The 24,380-nt window shown below is 47.8% G+C and overlaps 1 protein-coding gene across 1 annotated transcript; it reads left to right on the top strand.

The window, feature by feature from the left end:
* Positions 1-1,636: 1,636 nt before the first annotated feature.
* LOC146355843 (uncharacterized) lies at positions 1,637-21,044 on the top strand. Its single transcript, XM_084830712.1, has 6 exons — positions 1,637-2,021; positions 2,282-2,726; positions 3,256-3,382; positions 3,650-3,750; positions 3,943-4,069; positions 8,464-21,044. The coding sequence occupies exons 2-6, from the start codon at positions 2,322-2,324 to the stop codon at positions 10,323-10,325; spliced, it is 2,622 nt and encodes an 873-aa protein (XP_084686838.1). The 5' UTR covers positions 1,637-2,021; positions 2,282-2,321; the 3' UTR covers positions 10,326-21,044.
* Positions 21,045-24,380: the final 3,336 nt, after the last annotated feature.

Here is a 24,380-nt window from a genome sequence, read left to right as displayed (position 1 = left end):
ATACTCCAGCACCAACAGCCAGAGCCAGCGAGTCCACCCTTCAATCCCCCTCCCATGATCCCAGGGCAGCAAAGGAGAACAGGGCCACAGCAACACACCAGCTCCCGCAGCAAGTGTGTTTAGGATTGGTGCCTTTTTGTGCTTTACACTGCGGGGGGGTGAGGGTGATTTTATAGCAAAGTTTCTTTCACATCTTATGTTGAAAAAGATGGAGGGAGATGGGTGGTGCAAATGAGAAGCAAGATGATGTCCTGTTCAGCTACTGGATTATTGAATGATTAATTTTCATTGTAAGAATTGGCTTGTGCCATTTTATTTTAGGATTTGTCACAGTCCTATGCATGTTTACTCAGAAGTCAGTGCCACTATGTTCAATTGCCAAGTGGGCTTTCTCCCAGGTAGGTGAACATGAAGGGACCCTGCACTTCTGAATTTGCCACCGCGCTAATGGTTGTAGTAATGATGTTACTGGGACCAATGAAAGAAGTTGAACAGTCTTATCAGGGGAATCTCTCTCCCCGCAGCGGGAGGATTTGGGGGACTAGTGGCAAAAATTGACGAACTGGACAGCTAAGGCTATGATTCTACTTTTTAACCTCATGACGTTGCTTGGCTGGGTCCTGGAGATTTGCATTATACACGTGGGTACTTCTGCCCACTCCTTCCCCAGGGCTGCAGCCTGTTCTTTCTCCTCCCCTTCCCCCCATCTCCAGTCATGGTCAACTCTAGACCAAGGGGCAGATATCGATTCATACAGCGGCAAGCAGCAGGGCAGCAAGAGCAGAAGATGGCCTTGTAGGCCCCTTCTAACCCTACTATTCTATGATTCTGAGAGGCCCAGACTAGAGCTGGCAGAAGTTCAGGCTGGCCCTGTGGGATGCTGAGTATGCTCAGGAACACAGCTTATTCCAGCAGCCTCCATGCAGGAGTCTCTTTCAGCTCTCTAGCAATATGCTCCATTTCTGGATGCTGAATATCCTCAGCGGGACCCATGCTCGCTTACGTTGCTGCAGCCTGAGGGGTTCTGCCCCCGTCAGGCTCTGCCGGTGTGTTCTCTGCTATTCTGGCAGAAGGGAGGGCGGTTTTGCTGCCCGGAATTGGACCGAAGTGTGACCATGGCCAAACCTTCTGGCAAACTCTCCCCTTGGATCCTTAACTGCAAGATAAATCCTGGACGTGCTGTCTTTATAGAAATGCAATGAAATCCATGACTGAATGCATACATCTGCTGCTGGGATTTCTCTTGGGGTTTACTCCTCTTTTATACTGTAGTTTTAATTTTTAAAACGGTATAAGGGATCCTACGTGGTCTTTTGTGGTTGCGAGTGTCGTGAACCTCTCAGAGCGCTTCAGCAATCGGGCAGGGCAGAAATGTCATACGAGCGGTGTAGCGGCGAGAGTGCTGGACTGGGAGTGGGAGACCCGGGCTCTAGTCCCCGCTCGCCTGTGGAACCTCACTGGGTGACTCTGGGCCACGCACCGACGCGCCGCCCAGCCTAGGAGGCTTATATACGCCGCCTTTGGAGCCTTCCAGGGGAAAAACGGCGGCATGTAAACGGGATAAATAGGAGAAGAGGAGGCTCCGCTCCGGACTCCCCGCCCAGCACCACCGTAAGGCCCCTGGATCAATCCCCTTCCTGGTCCCCGTTTCTCCCAGAAGGGCTTGGGGAACTTTGCAGGCCGGGGGTGGGGGGGCGTCATCTCTCCGAGGGTTAAGGCCAGAGAGAGTGTCGCTTCCTAGAGCGGCCCCGAAACGGACTGGCCGATCCGTCGCCACTTCCGCCGCCCCCGCCCCGAAAAGAGCCCGCTCCCCCCCGCTCCTTCCTTTTCCCCCCGCATGGCGGCCGGTGAGGGGAAGGGGCGGGATTCTGAGATGCCCCCCAGCCCCGCCTCGCCTCAGAGGGCGGTGGCCTGCGCAGGCGCCTCTCGCTGCTGAGCCGGGCAGGAGGTCCCAGCACCCGGCTCCGGGGCAGGATTAGTGCAGGGCCGGAAAGGGAGAAGGCGTGAGGGGGAGCAAGAGGGTGACGGAGGGGCTCTTTGGGGCTGGGTCCCAGGGGGGCGTGAGGGGAGTTGCGAGGCGGGAGCAGCGCCGGAGACGCTCTGGCCAGGGAGGGGACCCAGAGGGCGGGTTGGCCTGATCCTCTCGGCCCCAAGACGGACTCGGGGAGCAACGCATCCCCGCCGCGCGCCCCTTGGTCTAGGGCTCCCCCTCCTTCCGTAGCCAGAGTGGGGGGTGAGGGGCTTGTGGCCTTTGCAGGGTGTGACGTCCTCTCTGCCTCAGGGACAAAGTCAGGACCCTTCGCGTCCTGCTGGAGGCTGCGATGGAGCAGAGCGTGAAGGCCGAAGAGCCGGACTCTGCTGGTCCTGGGGCAGGAAAAGGCCCCCGCACCGTCCAGCTCTGGGGAAGAACCGGGCAGGAGAGCCTGAGGGGCAGCAGCAGCACCCGGTGGGAGGAGGAGTGCCAGCGTTTCCGGGGCTTTGGCTACCAGGAGGCCAAGGGCCCCCGAGAGGTTTGCAGCCGACTCCACCGGCTTTGCCATCAGTGGCTGAAGCCGGAATGGTGGCCCAAGCAGCAGATCTTGGATCTGGTGGTCCTGGAGCAGTTCCTGGCTGTCCTGCCCCTGGAGATGGGGAGCTGGGTCCGCGAGTGTGGGCCAGAGACCAGTTCCCAGGCGGTGGCCCTGGCAGAAGGCTTCCTCCTGAGCCAGGCAGAGGAGCAGAGGCAGGTGAGAGAGACTGTCACTCCAGGAGCTCCCAGGAGCTGAGAGATTAAAAATCCCCAGCAGTGTCTCCAAGGAAGGGAAGTCCCATCCCCTGCCTTTCACTGAACCCCCCACAGGACAGTGGTTCTGAATGTGTGGATCTGGCTCTTCTGTGGGGAGGGCAGATCACAAGACAGCTGAAGGGGGTGGGGAGGTTCCAGGAAAGAAAGAGTATCCTACTCCAGCCAGCAAAAAAGGGAACATCTGGGGGCCTCCCCCTCTCCTCTGATTTTAGGAGGGGATTTGGGACGCCCTGGTCTAGTGCTCTTCTGCTGCCAGGGTTGATCTACTAACCCCAATCCAAAGATCCTTGTGTGCCCAACTGCCAGATCCAGCTGTGAGTGAACTCCGGTTTTGGGGAGGCAGAATAAGTGCAGCAGGAGGCCTGAATGCAGAGGGGCTGGGAAACGCTGCCCTCTGCCTCTGCCTGAATCATTCCTTGCACAATGACATAATCACAGTTCCTTCCCTGGGCTCCTCCCTCCTCTTCTAGGAGCAGGGGATGTTAGCCCAGGTGGCCTCGGATGTTGCTGAAGCAGCGAAGGCTCCGTCGGGCACCAGACAGAGGCCACTGTTCATGGAGACCCTGCAGGAGGGGGACGGAGGTGCCACCTCTCCAGGTAAGGACCAGTGGGGCATATTTCAACATGGTCCTGTTCTGACACATAGGCCTGACATTCATGGGCTGCTTTTAAGTACCCTTTGACCCTGTATTGGGAGGAGGAGGAACATTTGAAAAAGGAGACTTGTCTCAATAGATTGCATCTTTATACGAATGAAATTAGGGCCTCAAATCAAACACAAGCTTGATTTTACACAAGGAACCAAAATACAAATGCTCATAAAGTATCAAGTATCTTCTCACCTTCTTTCTTTTCTTTTTTTAGAAAGTGGAGTGACACTCCGAAACAGCAAGAGGACACTGGGGGCTCCCTCTCGGCCTTCCGTTTGTGTTAGAGTGGAAAGAGCTTCTGGGCAGCCAGAACAGGTACGGGAGGCCTGGGTGCCTCAGTCCTCTGCACCTCTTCCTGGGCCTGAAAGGATCATCCATCACAGGTGGCTACCAAGAAGTCTTTGAATGTCCCTCATGGAGCCCTGGATCCTGCAAGAGGACCTTCAACCACCTCCCCTTTCCTGTCTCTCCTTGATCATCTGCTAAGAGAAACTCTTCCTCTTCCAGGCGCCGGTGATCTTTGAGGAGGTGGCTGTGCATTTCACGGAGGAGGAGGAGGTTCTGTTGGATCCAGGCCAGAGAGCTTTGCACAATGAAGTCATGGAGGAGAATTACAGGAATCTGGCTTCCCTGGGTAAGGCTCCCTCTTTCCCTGTAATCCTAGAGTCAAGAGGGGTCTCAGAGGCCATCTAGACCAACCCTGTGCTCAATGCAGCCTCTGTAGGGTGCAGCTCTTTGTGCAACCAGTCAAGTTTCTTGGAATGTCCCCCATTTTTCCTTCTCATGGGAATAGTTTGCGATGGTGCCTTCAGTATTTCAGTTTTCGGGATCTCCCTTCCCTCTTGAGCTCTTTTTTTCCTTTAGGATTTCTAGCCATGGACTCCCACCCAAGTTTTCTCTGAGCTACTTGAAACTGGCTTTCCTGAAGTCCAAAGTGCACATTCAACTAAACTCTGTTTTCGCTGCCCTCTCTATCACGATTTACAAGATGACACGGTCACTTTCCCCGAGGGCTCCTGCTGCTTACACTTCATCTCCCGTTTCTTCCCTGTTGGTCAGGATTAAGTCGAGGAAAGAAAGTCCCCTTGTTCCTTCTTCCACCTTCTGAGAGATGAACTTGTCAGCAAGTCAAGTCAAAAACGTATTAGATACTCCATTCTTTGCAGGGTTAGACTTCCAGCAGATGTCAGAGTAGTTGAATTCCCCCATGGCTACTATTGCTTGCTGCTGTGAAAGTTTTGTTGCCTGTTCCAGGAAAGCACCATCCATGTCTTCTGGCTAGCTGCCTGGCAAACTCCCACACCAAAATCCCTCTTGCTTCTCCCTCTCTCTGTCTTTACCCAAAGGCTTCCAACAGGGTTTCCATTCTCAGAATCACAGGGTTCCTCACAGATGGATACATTCCTGACATGTAACGCTATTCCCCCTCCCTTCGTGCCGGGTCTCTTTCACGGGAAAAGTGGCGCTATTCCAGTCATGAGTCTCATCTCACGAAGTGTCCATGATACCTATCAGATTGTGCTTAGCATCTTGCATTCGGATGTGAAGTTCATCCTGTTTGTTTCCCATCTTCCCTGCTTTAGTATACAGATATTAGTGGGATCCGTCTCCAACGCCTTGTCTCCTCTTCAGTCCTGTGTGTTCTTCTCCATAAAACGTGGCGTAGTAGTGAGCTCTGGGCTTTTGAAACCTGAGTGAGTTTAAAGGCTTTTGATCGGGTTTGTGAGGCTCCTGCCTAAAACATTCTCCCAGTCCCCGTGTGGTACACCCCATCATGCTTCACCGTTTTTCTCTTGCAAGGAGCCCAGGGCGGCTTACATGGTTCTCCTCTTCAGTCTGTCATCACAACAACCCTGCGAGTTAGGTCAGGTGAGCTTCATAGCCAAGCAGAGACTAGAACCAAGATCTCCCAACACGCTCAGCACACTGGCTCCTACATTGACCTGGAGTGGTCCTCCAAAGGGGAGGTCTTCCCAGCTCAGCTATTCTAGCACCTTCATTTGGAGATGCCAGGGATGGAACCTGTGATCTTATTCATGCCAGGTATTCTGTCTCCTTGGTCAGGTACCCTGTTCTATAGCCCATCTGCTCTGGAGCTGTTTGGAGCTCACAGACTGGACAGGGATTCTGTGGGCATTCTGTCCACCCCTCTGCCCAACAGTCTCCCTGCCCATGCTGACAACGGTGGGCCTTGTTGTGGTGTTGGAATTCCCACAGCTGATGGTCTTGGGGGATGTCAATATCCATGCAGAGACCACCTTGTCTACAGCAGCTCAGGATTTTCTTTCTCAAGTGAAATCCCACCCCTACCCCCCAGCACAGGGCACCTTCTTCATCTGGTGTCCTCTTCAGGATAACCAGTGACTGAACAAAGCTTTGATGGCTCCAGGGACACTTATGGATCATTACCTGATCATGTTGGCGTTCAGGTTCTCTTTGCACAAGTGGAGGATCAAATTTGCCCCTAGAGGCCGATGAATCCATGGGGCTTCTTGGGGAGTTCCTGCAGTTTTAGCCAGCACTCCTACCGAGGCCTTGGCCTCTTGTCAAAGCAAAAGCTTCATGGCTGCAACTCCCCAGAAATCATATAAGTGATGGCAATGAGCTATAGGCTCATTATTGAATTCATAGAACAGTCAAAAGCTAATAACTGTGACCGTGTCAGAGATCAGGACGACACGGTTTCATCTTGCAATCTATATACAGGGCAAGGGACTCAAGTGATTCTTGGTGTAAACCATCCCAGGTAATCAAAGAGAAGCGTTCTAGAAAAAGACGTAAATAAATCTACACACGCAGAGATTTAGTGGCGCTATTCCAATCATGAGTCTCATCTCACCAAGTGAGATTCTCACCTTGAATTCTTCGTTGGTACCACCACACTAGAGCGATCAAGGCCTATCAAATCCAAGAGTAAAAAACATAGGTTAAAGAGTAAGTCCAAAGTAATTCCGCACATGCAGAAATTTCAGCCACTGTAGCTTCCTTTCTTGCTATCTCCACACTATATGGGTCAAGGCACAGGAAAATCCAAGAGTCATGCTCAGTCCAAGCCAGCAGGCACTCTGGGCTATCGAAGACGGAGATACACAATCCATAGCAAACAAGAATTCAGGGTCTATGAAAAGTACAGTGCTACGGTCCATGACAGCTTCTTAATGACACAGGTCAAACGGTGTTGTAGGTTTCACAGACGACTAAAGTGAAACCGACTAAAGTCTAGGTGAGAAGTGTTTCTCGCAGCTCAGAGGAGGGAAGTCCTAAACATGAAGGGTTACAGGCAGTGAGTGATGGATGGTGACACCGGACAATCAAAGATAGACAGTAAAGATGATGTTCCCAGCAAAGGCTCCTAGCCTGAGTCTCTGCTTAAAAGCAAAGGTGGGGCTGCAGTAACACACCTGTTAAGGATCTAATTGACAGGGGATTTTAGCCTATAACTGAACCCTGTGCTAAACAAGGCATTTGTATTCTGCCAACTTGGACTGATGTATCAATCTGTATGACAACTCTGAACCCCCCGGCCCTCCTGCTATTATCTCATGGAGAGGCTTTCTTCACTATAGGGATGTTGAAAACTGGCAGCGGGACCAGAGTGACTCCACAGACCTCTGAGAGAATTAACAGAGATAGGATCACATTTATTCTCACATTCCACAGGCTAATTAGGCTCAAGCCACCTCCCCCCCGCCGCCACTTCCTCTTTCCATGAAATGAATAATTGCGCATAGCCAAACTCTTAGGTCTTGGGCTTCTCACTACTGAACTGGGTTCCAGGCCCTTCCAGACCACTTCCAGTCAGATTCTGACTGTGTCAAGGGCTCCTTGGAGGCCTCTCTCAGTCTAATCCAGTAGCCAAGTCCAGACACAGACAAATGGATTCTTTTCAAAGCTTTATTCCTCTTTTACACCTTAACAACTCTACAGTTAGCAACTAGATATGAGCAGCAGAGTACCTATGCCCTAAGTTGGAACAGTTGGTCCCCGTTTGAAAGGGAATTACTGGCAGACCCCTGAACTTAAGGACTAGGGAGAGTCCCTCCCCTTTTCCCTTGGATCCTCTGGGCGCAGCCGTTGTTTGCACGTCAGCCGGGCGTTACGCCTCCTTTCTGCGCCCTCCATTTGGCACCGCTCTCTGCGTCGGCGTTGCGCGTCCATCAAGTCTGCTTTCCACGCTCTGTCACTCCCAGGACTGCTATGTAAGCTAGGAATGCTGGTGGGAGGAATCTCCGTCAGCTGTTGGCCCTGGGAAAGAGAAGTGCACTTCTCTCCCAGGAGCGACTCCTCTTCCTCAGAATCAGAACTACTCTGGGATTCTATGGGCTCAGTGTCCACCCTGACAGACTGTAACCTGGGGGGCCCACTGAAGTGCTGGGCCTGGGCCCTGAAAGCATCTTGGTATTCTGAAGAGCTCAAGGCAGTGAAATACTTGGGTTGATGGATAGATCCCTGATGGCAGGAAGCACTCTGGAAAGCGCGACTGAAACCAGATTGTAACAGACCACTTACAGTCAATACTAAAGAAAGCCCAGTGTCCACAATTTCTGATCATTATCACCCAGTCCTGCCTTTTGGGGGCAAGATATGAGAGAGGGTGGTGGTCTCTCAATTCCAGGTGGTCTCGGAGGATACCAAGTATTTGGATCCCCAATTTTCATGCTGGTGGATGACTTACATGGGGAACTGTACAGTTTAACCATGTTAGTTATTTGGCATCTATCACTGGCCTATTTTTTCAAACAAGTTTTGTTCTGCTGCCGGGTTATATATAGTGAAGTTTTATTTTATTGTAGTTTTATGTTTTTATTACTCTGAGACATCTTGTAGGGATTATGTCCTAATAGGCAGTCAATAAATACTGGCATAAATAAGTTAAAATCTCCATATACCACTCCAGTTCTCAGCTCTATTCAACATTAGAGGCTAGTTAATATATTTGGAAGAATCTGTCACTCCACTGTCAGTCCAAATGGCAAAGTACTGGATTTGTTCCCTGAACTGAAGAAATTACTCTCTTCATTCTTTCAGCTTCTCGGAGAGGCAGCAATAAAAATGGCAAACAACAGAGAGGGAAAACTGAAGATGAACAGCACTGGCTGAAAAAATCTGTTTCATTTGAAGGGACTGACTTCCATGAAACTGTAATACTAAAAGAATGTTTTGAAGGACACAAAAGACTTATTCAGAATGGAGAGAATGTGTTGAAATGCTCACTGTGTGGAAAGAGCTTCAGTCAGTCGATGAACTTTCATGAACAACAAATAACTCACAGAGGAGAGGAAACATATAGATGCTTCGAGTGTGAAAAGCAATTCAGTGGCAGCTCAGGCCTTCACCTGCATCAAACTACTGACACAGGGGAGAAGCCCTATAATTGCTCAGAGTGTAGAAAGAGTTTCAGTAGGAACTCCGACCTTAAGTTACATCAAAGAATTCACACAGGGGAGAAGCCCTATAAATGCTCAGAGTGTGGGAAGAGCTTCATGTGGCGCTCCAACCTTAACTTACATCAAAGAATTCACACAGGGGAGAAGCCCTATAAATGCTCAGAGTGTGGGAAGAGCTTCTGCCAAAGCATCAGTCTTAAACGACATCAAACAACTCACTCAGGGGAGAAGCCCTATAAATGCTCAGAGTGTGGGAAGAGTTTTAGTCATAACAATCTTAAGCGACATCAAAGAATTCACACAGGGAAGAAGCCCTATAAATGCTCAGATTATAGAAGCGTCTGTTGGAGCTCTGAATTTAAGTCCCATGAAAGAATTCATACAGGAGAGAAGCCCCATAAATGCCCAGAGTGTGGGAAGACCTTCAATCAGTGTTCCAGTCTTAACTCGCATCAAAGAATTCACACAAGAGAGAGGCCCTTTAAATGCTCAGAGTGTGGGAAGAGCTTCATTCGACGCACCAACCTTAAAAATCATCTAAGAATTCACACAGGAGATAAGCCCTATAAATGCTCAGAGTGTGGGAAGAGCTTCATTTGGCGCTCCACCCTTAACTTACATCAAATAATTCATGCAGCGGAGAAGCCATATAAATGCTCAGAGTGTGAGAAGACCTTCATTTGGTGTTCCAGTCTTAACTCACATCAAAGAATTCACACAGGGGAGAAGCCCTTTAAATGCTCAGACTGTGGAAAGAGCTTCAGTCGGAGCTCTGTACTTAAATTACATCAAAGAATTCACACAGGAGAGAAGCCCTATAAATGCTCGGAGTGTGGGAAGAGCTTCTGCCAAAACATCAATCTTAAACGACATCAAACAACTCACACAGGGGAGAAGCCCTATAAATGTTCATACTGTAGAAAGAGCTTCTGTTGGAGCTCCGAACTTAACTTACATCAAAGAATTCACACAGGGGAGAAGCCCTTTACATGCTCAGACTGTGGAAAGAGCTTCAGTTGGAGCTCCGTACTTAAATTACATCAAAGAATTCACACAGGGGAGAAGCCCTATAAATGCTCAGAGTGTGGGAAGAGCTTCAGTCAAAGCACCCAGCTTACATTACATCACAGAAGTCATACAGGGGAGAAGCCCTATAAATGCTCAGAGTGTGGGAAGAGCTTCAGTCAAAACAACAATCTTAAGCGACATCGAAGAATTCACACAGGGGAGAAGCCCTATAAATGCTCAGAGTGTGGAAAGAGCTTCACTAGACGCTCCGAACTTAACATACATCACAGAATTCACACAGGGGAGAAGCCCTATAAATGCTCAGAGTGTGGGAAGAGCTTCACTAAAAGCAGCAGCCTTAAACAACATCAAAACATTCACAAAGAAAAGAAGCCCTATAAATGCTCAGACTATAGAAAGAGGTTCTGTCGGAGCTCTGAATTTAAGTCCCATGAATATAAACTGATGGGATCTGAACTAGCAGCGACTGACTAATTTGAGAAATTATGGAGGACGGGTGGTGCCAGATGACTGGAGGAGGGCTAATGTTGTCCCTATCTTCAAAAAGGGTAAAAAGGAGGAACCTGGGAACTACTGACCAGTCAGTCTGACATCAATCCCTGGGCAAATTTTGGAGCAGATGATAAAGCAATCCATCTGTAAGCACCTTAAAAACAATGCAGTGATTACTCAAAGCCAACATGGATTTGTCAAGAACAAATCCTGCCAGACAAATCTGATCTCATTTTTTGATCAAGTAACCTCCCTTGTGGACTGTGAGAATGCTGTGGACATCATATACCTCAACTTCAGCAAAGCTTTCGACAAAGTACCCCATGATATCCTGATGAGCAAACTAGTTCAAAGTGGGCTAGATGAGACAATGATCAGGTGGATCCACAGTTGGCTACAGAATCGGACTCAAAGAGTGCTTATCAATGGGACCTTCTCAAACTGGGGAGAGGTAACGAGTGGGGTACCGCAGGGCTCAGTCCTGGGCCCAGTGCTCTTCATCATTTGTGTTAATGACTTGGAGGAGGAGGTGCAGAGAATGCTGATCAAATCTGCAGATGACACAGAATTGGGCGGAATAGCTAATACTTTGGAAGACAGAAACAAAATTCAAAGTGATCTTGGTAGACTGGAGTGCTGGGCAGGAAACAACAGAATGACATTTAATAGGGAGAAATGCCAAGTTTTGCACCTAGGAAAAAGAAACCAAATGCACAGTTACAAGATGGGGGATACGTGGCTCAACAACACTACAAGCGAGAAGGATCTTGGAATTGTTGTCGATCACAAGCAGAATATAAGCCAACAATGTGATGTGGCTGCAAAAAAGGCCAATGCTCTTTTGGGCTGCATTAATAGAAGCATAGCTTCCAAATCCCAGGAAGTACTAGTTCCCCTCTACTCAGCACTGGTTAGGCCTCATCTGGAGTACTGTGTCCAGTTCTGGGCACCACACTTTAAGAAGGATGCAGACAAGCTGCAGAGGGTTCAGAGGAGGGCAACAAAGATGATCAGGGGACTGGAAACAAAGCCCTATGAAGAGAGACTGAAAGAACTGGGCATGTTTAGCCTTGAGAAGAGAAGACTGAGGGGAGAGATGATAGCGCTCTTCAAGTACTTGAAAGGTTGTCGCAGAGAGGAAGGCCAGGATCTCTTCTCCATCATCCCAGATGGGCTCAAGTGACAGGAAGCCAGATTCCAGCTGAACATCTGGAGAAATTTCCTGACTGTTAGAGCAATACAATGGAACCAATTACCCAGGGAGGTGGTGGGCTCTCCCACACTGGAGGCATTTAAGATGAGGCTGGACAGCCATCTGTCGGGGATGGCTTGGATTCCTGCATTGAGCAGGGGTTGGACTCGATGGTCTTGTAGGCCCCTTCCAACCCTACCATTCTATGATTCTATGACCACGAAAGAGATCTTGGGGTTGTGGTGGAGAGCTCGATGAAAATGTCAACCCAGTGTGCAGCTGCTGTAAAAAAGGCAAACTCCATGTTAGGCATAATTAGGAATCTGTGATGGAACCACACTCAGACTACTGTGTACAGTGCTGGTTGCCACTTGGATATTGTGGAGTAGAGAAGTGTGCAGAGGATATTGTAGAGTAGGGAAAAGTGCAGAAAAGAGTAACTAAAATGATCAAGGGGCTGGAACAACTCTCCTGTGAGGAAAGGTTACAACATCTGGGACTGTTTAGTTTAGAGAAAAGGCAAGTGAGGGGAGACTTGCACAGAGATGTGCAAGTGTGGATAAAGTGGATAGGGAGACATTTTTCTCCCTCTCCCATAATACTATAAGTTCTAGTATGCCACATCCCCTCTACAATGTCCCAAACTCTCTATTTGGTTCCATGTGCAGGTGCAGTTGGAGAAAAACATGTCTGCAAGAATGTTTTTCTGGAGGCCAGTTGTGGGGGCCAGTTGCATGTTTGCAAGAATGTTTTTCTGGAGGCCTTTGTGGAGGCCAGTTGTGGGGGCAAGAGGTGGGGAGAGGTGAGCTTGGCTTGACTTTTACCAATGAAACTCCTTCATAAAAGCCGGGATCAAGAGTGTCTTTTAGGATAGATATGAACCTGAATTTGTTAATCTTGGATAAGATTGGCGCCTTCTGCTGTATCAGACTGTTGCTAAATGCAGCCCTCCTCTGAAAGGCCAGGACTGGATCTACATGGGGCTTTTATGCCGGTCCTACTGCACCCCGAGGTTGATAGAGTCCGATGATGCACATCCTTCTCTGCAGCCAGTGCAGCGCTTCTAGCTCTAAAATCCAGTGTTTCTGAAACTGCTTTTCGGATGGATTATCCCATCACAGCACTTTCACAGCGCTTTCGCCGTCTGTGTTCGCTGAACTGCCCTCGCTGCAGGTTGCTGGAACAGCACTGATTGGCAGAAGGGAAAGTGGTGTATTCCTACTTGGAAGGAACTCATTCTCTTTTGCAGTTCACCGCCTGTGGGGGGTGGAGGGGTGGTGGGAGAGGGAATGAATGGAAGGGGTTTACCTTCAGCTTCTCCCTATCTGCACACCTTTGAATATGAATGGGGCTGATTCTGTTCTTTCTCCCTTTTAATTTCTTTACCTCGAGGAACATTGAGCTGGCATGGAGAATCATGTCTACTCAGAAGTATGGAAGGGGAGAAGTTACTTATTTAGGCCACTGGGTTGGCAGTGGGAGCCTGAAATCTCCGGAAGCTAAAGTGGAGGCTGTGCAGCCATGGCCAGTACCCACCACCAAGAAGCAGGTGCAATCCTTCTTGGGATTGGCAGGGTCCTATTGACACTTTGTTCCTAAGCTCAGTGCCGTGGTAGCTCCTTTGACTGACTTATGCAAAAAATGCCAGCCCATAAAGGTATGCTGGACAGAGCAATGCTAGAGAGCTTTCGATGAGCTTTAACACTGGCTGAAACACTTTCCTGTCTTGAAAGCCCCTGATTTTGAGCAGCCTTTTGGATGCCTCTGAAGCTGGGTTGGGGGCTGTTCTGTCGCAGACAGGGGAGGGAGGAGTGCTCCACCCCGTGCCTTACATTAGTAAGAAACTATTGCCCAGAGAAAAGAACCTAGCCACGATTGGGAAGGAGTGCTTAGCTATTGTGTGGGCCTTAGGGAAATTACTTATGGTGTAGCAGCCATATCGGGGGTCAGACTAAGTAGCCTCATGCAGTCTCATGCTTCATGTTCTTGCTGAGCTCTTTCTCCCTCGAATATATTGTTGTAAGCTGACGAGACACAGGAATTCCTTATCTTGTCAAAGGTCATACAATTGTATATCTTGTTCCCTGCTGTTCTCTTCTGTTCTCTCCTTATCATGGCTACCCTATAACCCAGTTCTTGTATTATAAACAATGGTGCTAGGAGAAGAAATGTTGAGGACTGCAACCCCACGCAGGAGGGGGAGCCGTTTCATATGTGTCACAATGTCTATAAAAACAATGTGCTGATGTATTTCGGGGCTTCTGGCTCTTTGGAAATGATTCCAGCCTTAAGCCCGCGCGTTAAATAAAGAATCTCTTTTTCCTTCACTCCGTGGTCTCTCTGACTCTGGGTTCTGCAACATAAATGGTGCCGTGACTCGGATGTGGCAGGCTCTGAGCCAGACAGGTGGCAGTTGCCTGCTCTTGATCGCCGCACCGGGAAGACGAGCTCGGCGCATGCCTCCCTTTCTTGGCGCCACCGACCTTTTTGTCAAGTGAATGGGAGAAAGCCTGCACCGGGATCGCCCAAACGGCAGCGAGCAGCAAGAGAACCTTGGGAAGCGGAGGAAGGAACTTGAGCCTTGCCTGTATCGCAGCTGCAATTGAGTTGAAACCCACATTGGAAGCCTTCAGGAGAAAGGCAAGTATATGGGAAAAAGAGGGCCCCGCCTTTAGGGAGAAAGGCCACTGGGCAGAAAAAAAGAGGGCCCCGCCTTATGAAGAAGGTCAGTGTTGGTGGTATACGTATACAAAAAGAACCTACTCCTTGCGGGTAGAAGGGGGGCCTGATCACACCCCCGAGTGGGCGCCAGTACCCAGCACGCCAGTACTCAGTAGGAAGCTGGGGAAGCCGCTTTCCGCTCTGGTAAAAAGTGGGAAAAGTGGGTGGCAGGGACATATGGATGCTGTGGAGAGATTGATGATTGTGTGAGTAGCTACTGCGGTTTCTGACGCATACCGTTGACCGTCCGGGTGCCCAGGCCAGTAGCAAAGTGCGTGGTGTGAAAAATCCTCTTGTGTCGGCCAGTGAGACCCCTTACTCACTGACCAATTCCCATTCCCTAATTGTGTCTGTCTTCAATTTAGGAGGGAGGCTATGGGTGGTGGGGGAAGCAAACCTTGCACCCCCTTGGGATGTATGCTAGCAAATTTTAAGAAAGGTTTTAGTAGAGATTATGGGGACCCCCCCATGAATCCTCAATGGTTGCAGACTTTGTGTGAAATAGAGTGGCCGTCTTTTGGTGTAGGATGGCCTACTAAAGGCTCTTTGGTTCCCAGCAAAATCAGCCGTGTATATGTCATTGTGGTTGGGAGACCTGGGCACCCCGACCAATTTCCCTACATAAACTCGTGAGATTCCATAGTCCGCACTTCTCCTCCATGGCTAAAGAAATGCCTAGAATCCCAGGCAAAAAGTTTTGGTGCTCAGAAAAGAAAAATTGGCCAAAAAGAAATTACAACCAGTGTTAGAAGCCCCGTGTGAAGATCTGGCAGAGCTAACGGCGTTTCCACCTGCTTATGCCCTGCTTTCACCACGGGCCCGTGTTACTGTGAGACCGCCCCGTCGAGATCCAGATCCTGTGGCTCCTGAGCCCCTGCCATCCCCCCTACAGAGGCATTGCCCCTCGCTTTGACTTAGAACTGTCGCCATCAGTTTTAAGCCCCACCAGCAGTAATTCGCCGATTTGAGCTACGGTCCTCAACTCCCAGATATTGTCTGCCGAGATTTTCATCTCTACGGGATCGGGAGGTTCCCCTCTTACACCTCAATCAGCATTAATAAAAGAAACTGAAGAATTGAAGTGTTGGGCAGAAGATTTAATAAACTCAGCAGTGACTCTTAAAAAGATGTGTTCTCACAAAAAAGGGAGGCGAGCTCGTCTACTGCTCAAGACTTGCACCCCCTTGAGATGTATGTCAAACAAAGAAGGAAAAAGGGTTTTTTTTAAAGATTCAGAATAGAGAGAGAAAACAGCAAAAAGCTCAAGGTCGAGCTGAGAGGAAAAAAAGAACAAGATCTGAGGCTGTTAATTAGAAAAATGTTGCAGGACAGTCTGGCTTTTAACAAAGCGTGGGAGCGTGAGAGTGTAAGGCCGAAGAAGTAGCTGTTAGTCTAGCGCGCCGAGAGAGGGGGGGGCAGGAAAATTGCCCACAACGTTCTGAGTTGTGCAACATCATCACCTCGCCTAATTGAGATGAAATCCCTAAGAAATGGAAACTGAAAAGAAGATCCAGAAGATGAAGGCGCAAAATGGAGAATAAAGGTGAAGAATCAGCCCCCAGAGCACAGGCTAGACCCCTCTTTGAGTGAAAAGTGTGCCATAAAACTGTCCCAAAGCAGAATGAAGCGGAGAGACCACGTTGAAGATCTCTGTCAAGGTAACCGTGTTTAGCTTTGAACTGTGTTAGAATTGCATAGAGCCTGTAACTACTGACCATCGGCTATATGATTTCTGAAGAGCGTAACCATTAAGCTTTTGCCGTGGGATTCCCTGCAATGAAGAAATCTCACTGATTTGAGTGTCCAGTGTTACACTGCCTAAGTGTGTGTGCTAAAGAGACCGAGAAACCAGACAGCATGTTCCTAGCCAAGCCAAAATCACGCTACTACCATGCTCCTGAAAGCTGCAATAAACTGTGTAAGCTGGGAGACCCAACCTGATTGAAAAAAAAAGAAGATATTGGAGCAACTGTCTTAAAAAACAATGAGATCTGTGTAGCTGGCTGGCTGACGCTGTCAGTGATGTTACAACTTTAAATTAAGACTGTTTTCCTGTTTGAGACCCCAGTAAAGAAAGCTGACCCGAGTTATTTGTTGCCCGTGCCAAAGCAAGAATTTAGCTGCCCTGTATCTCATCGTGTCCTGTTTTAAGCTTGGGATTTACAAATACAAACAAACTGAGAAGCTTGCCTTTGAAGTCCTGCAAATCACCCCACCGCCTCCCTGAAGATTAATGGCTGCCTGAAAAATGCAAGTATAAGGCGATGCCCATCACCCCCCAGCGTCCTGAGTTTCGGCACTCAGTGTTTCAGTGCTTTCGTGTACCAGGTTAGAAGAGAAAAAAAGAGAGCAAGTTTTTAGAATGTCTGTGAGAACCTGACAGAAGTAAAATAGAATTTACAGAAGAGTTGCCCAGGTTAAAGTGTCACGGCTAGAGAGCTGAGCTGTGCCGCTCTGTTTAGACAGAGCCCTTGTCTGTCAGAAGGGGTGTAGGGCCACACTTTCCCTTTTTAAACTGATGCAAAAGTGGAGAGCCTTTGCTGGAAACATCGCATCTTCATTGCCCAGAGCCTTCTCTGTTTGCCTCCATCATCATCATCATCATCATCATATTTGCAGATTAGTGTTAGTTGCAACTCCAAATAATACTAAGTGTGGTTCCCAATGGATGACAAGGAGAAAAGACAAAAGCAAGTAGAAAAAAGGGAATAGAGAAAGTAGCAGACAGATAGAGAAGGGAGAAAAAAAAGAAGAAAGAAAAGGGTTAAAGCGTCACGGCTAGAGAGCTGAGCTGTGCCACTCTGTTTAGACAGAGCCCTTGTCTGTCAGAAGGGGTGTAGGGCCACACTTTCCCTTTTTAAACTGATGCAAAAGTGGAGAGCCTTTGCTGGAAACATCGCATCTTCATTGCCCAGAGCCTTCTCTGTTTGCCTCCATCATCATCTGGGCTTTTTAGAGACACTCTGCACATGAACTAAAATTTTACATTGTCAAAGACTTGCCATGGACAGTGCTGTGAAGCTTTTGATAAACTTGAACTCTCATCGCTGTGGACCGTGTGTCTGTGTTTGTAGTCAGCTCAGTGAACAGCAGGCTGAGTTTGATCTATGACTTTTAGATTTCCTTCTGCCAGAACTCATGCAGCATAGAGTTGCCGATGCAAAAATGGTGACCTAGAACTCTTTGCGTGTGTGGGTATGCCCGTCCCTTGATTTTAATGGGCCCTGAGCTTTCAGCCAGAAGAGCAGTATGATTGCTGGATCTGCTCCATCATGCCTTACCATGCAAAAAGTGTTTTCCATTCATTGTGTAAAATTGCAGAAAAAGTTTGTGTATATTTTATGATTTCTTAAATATCGTAAAATATATGTGATATTTGCAGATTAGTGTTAGTTGCAACTCCAAATAATACTAAGTGTGGTTCCCAATGGATGACAAGGAGAAAAGACAAAAGCAAGTAGAAAAAAGGGAATAGAGAAAGTAGCAGACAGATAGAGAAGGGAGAAAAAAAAGAAGAAAGAAAAGGCAAGAGGCAAAGAAAAAAAACATTTGTAGAAAAGAAGCGTGGCCATAGTTGCCCCCAGGGTAAATTAAAAGCAGCTGATTGTGCCTGGAGCTTATTACCTGGGGTAAAGTAGCCACAATAATGTAATAGTTCTTTAAGATGAAGAAAATGTAACTAGAAGGAGAAGAAGAGCCTATCCCAAATGTGTGTCATTGGGACTAGTGTAAGGCAGAAAGGTTTAAGTAAGTAAGTTTAACTTGAAAAAGACAAATAAAGAGACAAGGCTGGTGCATGGAGCAGAAAGTTTTATGTAAAAAGTTTGAAGCATGATCTGCAATACAGGCAGATCAGCAAAGCAAAAGAAAGAAAAAATTCGTCTTCCCATACTAATGAATAAAAGTGTTATCAAGCACTTTGAGAAGCAAAGTTGTTTACAGGAAGCTGTGCCTGAGAACCAAACACTTCTAGCCTATGCTGAAAATGCTTGCTAGTGTTGTGCTGCCTCATGGGTAACATGTATAGTATAAAACCCATTTAGCCCAATAGTTCGTGGTTCAGAGAAGCTGTCTGATCCAACCATTAAGTACGCCTGTGTGCTGTAAGTTACCCAATAAAGTCTCCTTGTAAGTAAACCCCCCCGCTGGAATCCCAAAACACAAGTGGGGCTAGAGCGCCTCACCCAGTATCAAACCCTGCTGTTAGAAGCCATGAAAGCAGGTATGAAGAAGTCAATTAATATGACCAAAGTGTCTAAAGTGCTGCAAGGTGCCACCGAGGCCCCAGAGCGTACTTAGAGCGTCTTTCAGATGCCTATCGCCAGTATACCCCCCTTGACCCAGAGGCCCAAGAAGACGTGGATGAAAGAAGAAAAGAAGAAGACCCGGCAGAGGCAGAAGATTCTTAAAAAAGAACCAGTGTGCCCAGTGTGGACAAGATGGACATTAGTGGCATGAATGCCCAAATAAAATAAATCAAATACAAAAGAGAAAACCAAAGGGGCCAAAATGGGCGAAGAGGGAGACAGCTTGAGAGGGGCCGTGACATTGACTGAGAGGGCCCGTGACATTGACTTCATAATTGACACTGGAGCGGTATCAAGAGCAAGCAAACGTTAGCCTTAAACAAGAAGTCCAAACACTGAGCGAAGTTCTTCAAGCCCAGCGCGCTTTGTCTTAAAAAATAAGCCATTCCCATCACAGACGTTCATCCTTTCCAACCAAGAGTTAAAGTATGAGTTAAAGAGGGAAAAATAACCCTTTGACTCCCAGATGGAGAGGACTGAGAACTGTCATACTTTCCACCCCCGCAGCTATGAAAGCAGCTGGAGTTACACTGGATACATTGGACACGAGTCAAGAGAGCGAGAGGGGGAGAGTAGACTGTAAACAGAAATCCTGAAAATCCTTTAAAAATCATTCTGAAAAAGCAGTAAGAAGACTCAGGCTAGACCTTACTGTGGACACACCGGGAAACTGTCCCCCTGCGTACGGTCAGACCTGCAACTGGAGAATTGAAGAAGGGGACTAGACCCTACTGCAGCTTGCCAGGGGAATAGCTGCCCAGCGTACGGTCAGATCCCAAAGAAGATCAAACATGCGTGTTGTAGTGTTAGTAGTGCATTGTGTTTCCTTAATAAGGTGCAAAAAGGGGGGTCTGCCCCTGGAAGGAGATGTTTGTCCCAGTGATTTGCTGATAATTACTGGCTTCACCTGGCTAACATCACGAGAGTAAAACATTTTTGTTTGCCAAGAGGTATACCTGCACAGGCTTATTAGCTCTTGCCTAATACCTGTCTGTAGACATCCTGGGAAAATTCAAAAAGATACCATGTTAAGAGTTGATGGTGTAAGTTTAACTTATTCCCATAATGCTAATTGGGGTGTGGTTGCAAAGATCCTACCCCCTACAGAGTTCACTCTACGCACCCCCATCATTGCTGAAACAAATGCTACGTGTGCACGAATGCTTAATTGTCAAAAAATTTCCAAAAAATATAAAGCTATCCCTGGCCCCCTTCCACTGTAATAAAATTCAAAACATATCTTTTAATGATGCCCACATACTTTTGCCTCCTGGATGGTTTTAGACATATGGTTCCCGCACTTGGTCATTCATTCCTGCCAACTTGTCTAATAACCACCCATGTTGCCTCAGCCGCCAATTGAACTGGTGCCAATTCTTCCCCTGTGGCCCGAGAAAATCTGTCGACGGCAGCCTCGAGCACTCCAACTAACTAAAAATTGTAATAGTCATGTGCAGTTATATTCTGACTCAGAAAAATTGGCCTTAGCAATGTCACTGGTTGGGGTTCCAGGTTTAGCCTTGGCTGATGGTCTGGAGATCAACCGGTTAGCTTGCAGCTTAGCCAAAAGCATAAATGCCACCTCACGAGCATTGTTAAATAAAGAGTTGCATGATCTAAGAGGTGCAGTTCTAGAAAATAGAGCTAGTAGAGATTACCTCTTCCTTCTTCATCATTTAAGTTGTGAGACACACCAAAAGCTCTGTTGTTTTAACTTAGCTGATAATGGCAATGCTGTAGATAAACAGATCAACAAGCTGCACAATATAGTAGCTAACAAAACAATAAGACAAAACAATTAGCTCAATTAGTTAACCCCTTGGCTTCCAGATCTTAGCTGGCTTGAAGCATTGTTCATCCTAATTCTACCAGTGTTGTTCATAAAAGTTCTGTTATGTCTCTGCGTTCCTTGTCTTATGTGCTGTTTAACCAATCTGTTTTATGTCTCAGCTAGTAAAACTGCTGCCCTCTACGCTCTAATAGCCCAACAAGAGGCTAAGTAATATGTATGTCACAAAAAGCTTTGTATGGTTATCAAAAATGCTATAATTGTAATGAAATTATGCATTTAAGGGGGGAATGTAGCAGCCATATCGGGGGTCAGACTAAGTAGCCTCATGCAGTTTCATGCTTCATGTTCTTGCTGAGCTCTTTCTCCCTCGAATATATTGTTGTAAGCTGACGAGACACAGGAATTCCTTATCTTGTCAAAGGTCATACAATTGTATATCTTGTTCTCTGCTGTTCTCTTCTGTTCTCTCCTTATCATGGCTACCCTATAACCCAGTTCTTGTATTATAAACAATGGTGCTAGGAGAAGAAATGTTGAGGACTGCAACCCCACGCGGGAGGGGGAGCCGTTTCATATGTGTCACAATGTCTATAAAACCAATGTGCTGATGTATTTTGGGGCTTCTTGCTCTTTGGAAATGATTCCAGCCTTTAGCCCGCGCGTTAAATAAAGAATCTCTTTTTCCTTCACTCCGTGGTCTCTCTGACTCTGGGTTCTGCAACAATGGGAGAGGCCTTTTCAATAATTTTTGTGAACCGCCCAGAGAGCTTCAACTATTGGGCGGTATAGAATGAAAATAAATAAATAATCTCCAGACCGATCATTTCCCCCCTGTGTTGGCTAACCAAGATAAAACGTACAAACCAAAATTTGTTGCTTTGGAGTTTGGCCCTGCAAGACTATGACTTTTCTGTAACTCACATTCCAGGGCGGGCTAATCTAGGGGCTGACGGGTTGTCTAGAGTCCGTCAGGGGGACTGAATCAGCCACAAAGAGGATCCCCCCCCCCCCAGGGCAGCGGGGGGAATGCCGCTTAGCTGAAATTTAGAGGTAAACCCCATACATTTCATCTTATGGGGGGAGGTGTGAAGGAGCCAGCTTCACAGGGCCAAAGATAGGAAAGGGTTAATTTTGTATGATTTTAGGTTGTGGTTTTAGTGTTTTATGGTAGGAAGGAGTAGGATCCTGCAGGCCTCCTGGAGGGAGGAGGAGATGTGGGCCATGCTAGGACTGAAGGTGCGGGGCGGGGGCCTTATCAGAACTCAGGGTCAGTCCGCCAAAGGGCCAGCACAGCTGGAGAGGTGTGAAAAGCCTGGCTCATCCTCCTTCAGGGAAGGGAGGGGGGATGAAAGAACTAGAAGCTGGGCAGGGAATTGGATAAAAGAGATGAGCCGCCATCCTTTTTTGTCCTTTGGTTTCATTTGGTCTGGGTGGAAGGTGTTGGAACGCTGGCCTTGACAAAGGATCCTACCATGAGGTGTAAGTAGACTAGGCCCGGTAGTCTTTTATTCTTCTATGTTGGGTTTCCAAACAGGGAATTGGTACTTGTGGGAATTCTCAATTGTACTTTGTCTTGTTTCTCTCCCCGTTCCCTTACCCCTTATTTGTAAATAAATATCTACCTCAAACTATTGCTGCTATTTCTTTCCTGGGTCAGGGCTAAATTTAGTAGCTACTGTCTCCTTCTCCAGGTGAGGAGGAGGCTGGGGAGTCCTCTTGGGTCTGACAGAGCCGGCTCAGAGAGGTGGTGGCAGTGGACCAAGGGGGGCTGATAGAGCCCAGGGGTGCTGCCTTCCTTTACAGAGGGTAAGTTGTAAGGAAGCCCCGTTTGTGGCATCACTGACCACGGGGCACGCCAGGGACAGCATCCGCCTTGGCTTCCACTTTACTGGCTTTGTGGACCTGGAGCCAACATGAGGGAAGCCTTAACTCTGGTCTTAAACTAGCATGGATATTATGTCCAACTACATTACGTATATTTTTTCTGAGAAGTTGGCAACCCTAGAACGTGGTGCATGGGCTTCCTTGGTGTATAAGACATAGCACTGACTGACCAGCAAAGGAGCAAAGGCTGGCATAATTCCCCAGCAAGCTCAGGAACAGGTCATCCTGACTCTGCAACTACTCATCAACCTCAAGAGGCAGTATGTAAGCAGTCCCTCAGATTCTGCAGCTACTGCTCTGGAGTTATGCCCTCCAACCCACAGCTACCTGCATGGTAGACCTTCAGCCTGCTCCAGCAGACGCTTACCAGTACTGCCCTGAGCATCTATCCCAGTCCTGCAGCTCCTTACCTCACGCTGTGACCTTGTATCCAGGCCCCTGCAGATACTTACTGTTATTGATCTAGAGACTCTGTGCTTATCCTGGAAGTACTTACTACAGGTACCACAAGGAGATCCTGATCCTGCAGCTACTGATTTGACTGATTTTGTGCTGTAACGGGAATTAATAAAGGCTATAATTGCTGCATTTATGTTGTCCCCATAGTTATTTGGGATGGACAAAGGACACATGTTCCCCTTGGCAGAGGGGGCACACATTGTGACACCAGTAAAAAGGACCCTCTCCTCAAAGAGAGACCCTGATCCCTTCCGTGTCCGAACTTAAATACCCCTCTATCTTGATGTCCTCCCCTCTAATACATATTCCAAACATTATCTTTTCCACTGGACCATGTCACCTCATATGTGTATTTTCGTGACACATTTCCCAGCAATTCCCTCCTCTGATGCACCTTGTTTTCTCCGAGAATGCCTCAGTTCCCCTTTCCTGCAGTCAAACGCCTCCTATTTCCTTCCCCTTTTCCTACAGACAATTGTTACCAGCTCTGTTCTTCAGCCTCCAAATGTCCTGTGATAACCTACTTAGAGCCACTCATCCTTAGAGATGTATGCAATCAGATGAGGCTGCATATATGATGTCAATTGAACCCCTATCCCATTAACCCTCTAAGCTCTGGCAAGCAACTGACATACCCCCTTTCCCTAATTGCCCCATTGCATCCTATCCACTAAACACACCCCTGTAAAGATTCCCCTGCTTGATAACACATACCCTCCCCCATAACCTTTCAAGCCTACCTCACCTAACTCACAGAGTTGTTTCGAGGACAAAATGGAGAGGAGGACTATGCAAGTACCTTGGTTTCCTTGCAAGAGGAAAAACAGTGAGGTATAAGTGTAGTAGTAGTAATGAAAATAGTTACACATGAGAAAGATCACTTTCAGTTAAAATTACAGAGCAATGACATCATTATTATTATTATTATTATTATTATTATTAAATTTATTAATCGCCCATCTGGCTGGTCACCCAGCCACTCTGGGCGATGTACAACACACAATAAAACAGTTTAAAACAATAAAATTCTACAATAAAAACATTTTCTAAAATACCCTAACCCACCCCAAACGCCTGCCTGAACAACCACGTTTTTAATGCATGACGGAAGCTCATTAAAGAGGGGGCATGACGGAGTTCCCTAGGGAGGGAGTTCCACAGAGTGGGGGCCACCACAGAAAAGGCCCTCTCCCTCATCCCCACCAGTCTAGCTGTCCTGGCTGATGGGACAGAGAGAAGGCCATCTGAGGCTGATCTTGTTAAGTGGCCTGTCTGGTGTTGCTGGAGGCGCTCCTTAAGATAGGCTGGGCCGGAACCATATAGGGTTTTAAAGGTCAAAACCAACACCTTGAATTTGGCCCAGAAAACAACTGGTAACCAGTGCAACTCCTTCAGCACTGGAGTGATGTGATCTCACCGGCGGCTGCCTTTAATCAGGCGAGCCGCCGCGTTCTGTACCAGCTGCAGTTTCCGAACTGTCTTCAAGGGTAACCCCACGTAGAGCGCATTACAGTAGTCTAAATGAGAGGAGACCAGGGCATGTACTACCGATGGGAGCAGATGGTCGGGAAGGAAGGCGCACAGCCGCCGTATCAGATGGAGTTGATACAGCGCTGTCCGGCTCACAGCTGACACCTGAGCCTCCATGGACAGCTGGGAGTCCAAAATGACCCCCAGGCTGC

This window comes from Heloderma suspectum, chromosome 2 (genome assembly GCF_057233095.1).
Source record: "Heloderma suspectum isolate Gila_16-S chromosome 2, 16-S_ref, whole genome shotgun sequence".
Lineage (NCBI taxonomy): Eukaryota > Metazoa > Chordata > Lepidosauria > Squamata > Helodermatidae > Heloderma > Heloderma suspectum.
The sequence above is the reverse complement of the archived record's forward strand: the minus strand, read 5'-3'. Positions and strand labels throughout refer to the sequence as shown.

What these genes read in the sequence shown, in the direction of transcription:
- LOC146355843 (XM_084830712.1), top strand. Translation starts at nt 2,322, where the DNA reads ATGGAGCAGAGCGTGAAGGCCGAAGAGCCGGACTCTGCTGGTCCTGGG. An exon ending in AGGCAGAGGAGCAGAGGCAG is followed by an intron (nt 2,727 to 3,255) that starts GTGAGAGAGACT and finishes CTCCTCTTCTAG; the next exon opens with GAGCAGGGGATGTTAGCCCA. An exon ending in CAGGAATCTGGCTTCCCTGG is followed by an intron (nt 4,070 to 8,463) that starts GTAAGGCTCCCT and finishes TCATTCTTTCAG; the next exon opens with CTTCTCGGAGAGGCAGCAAT.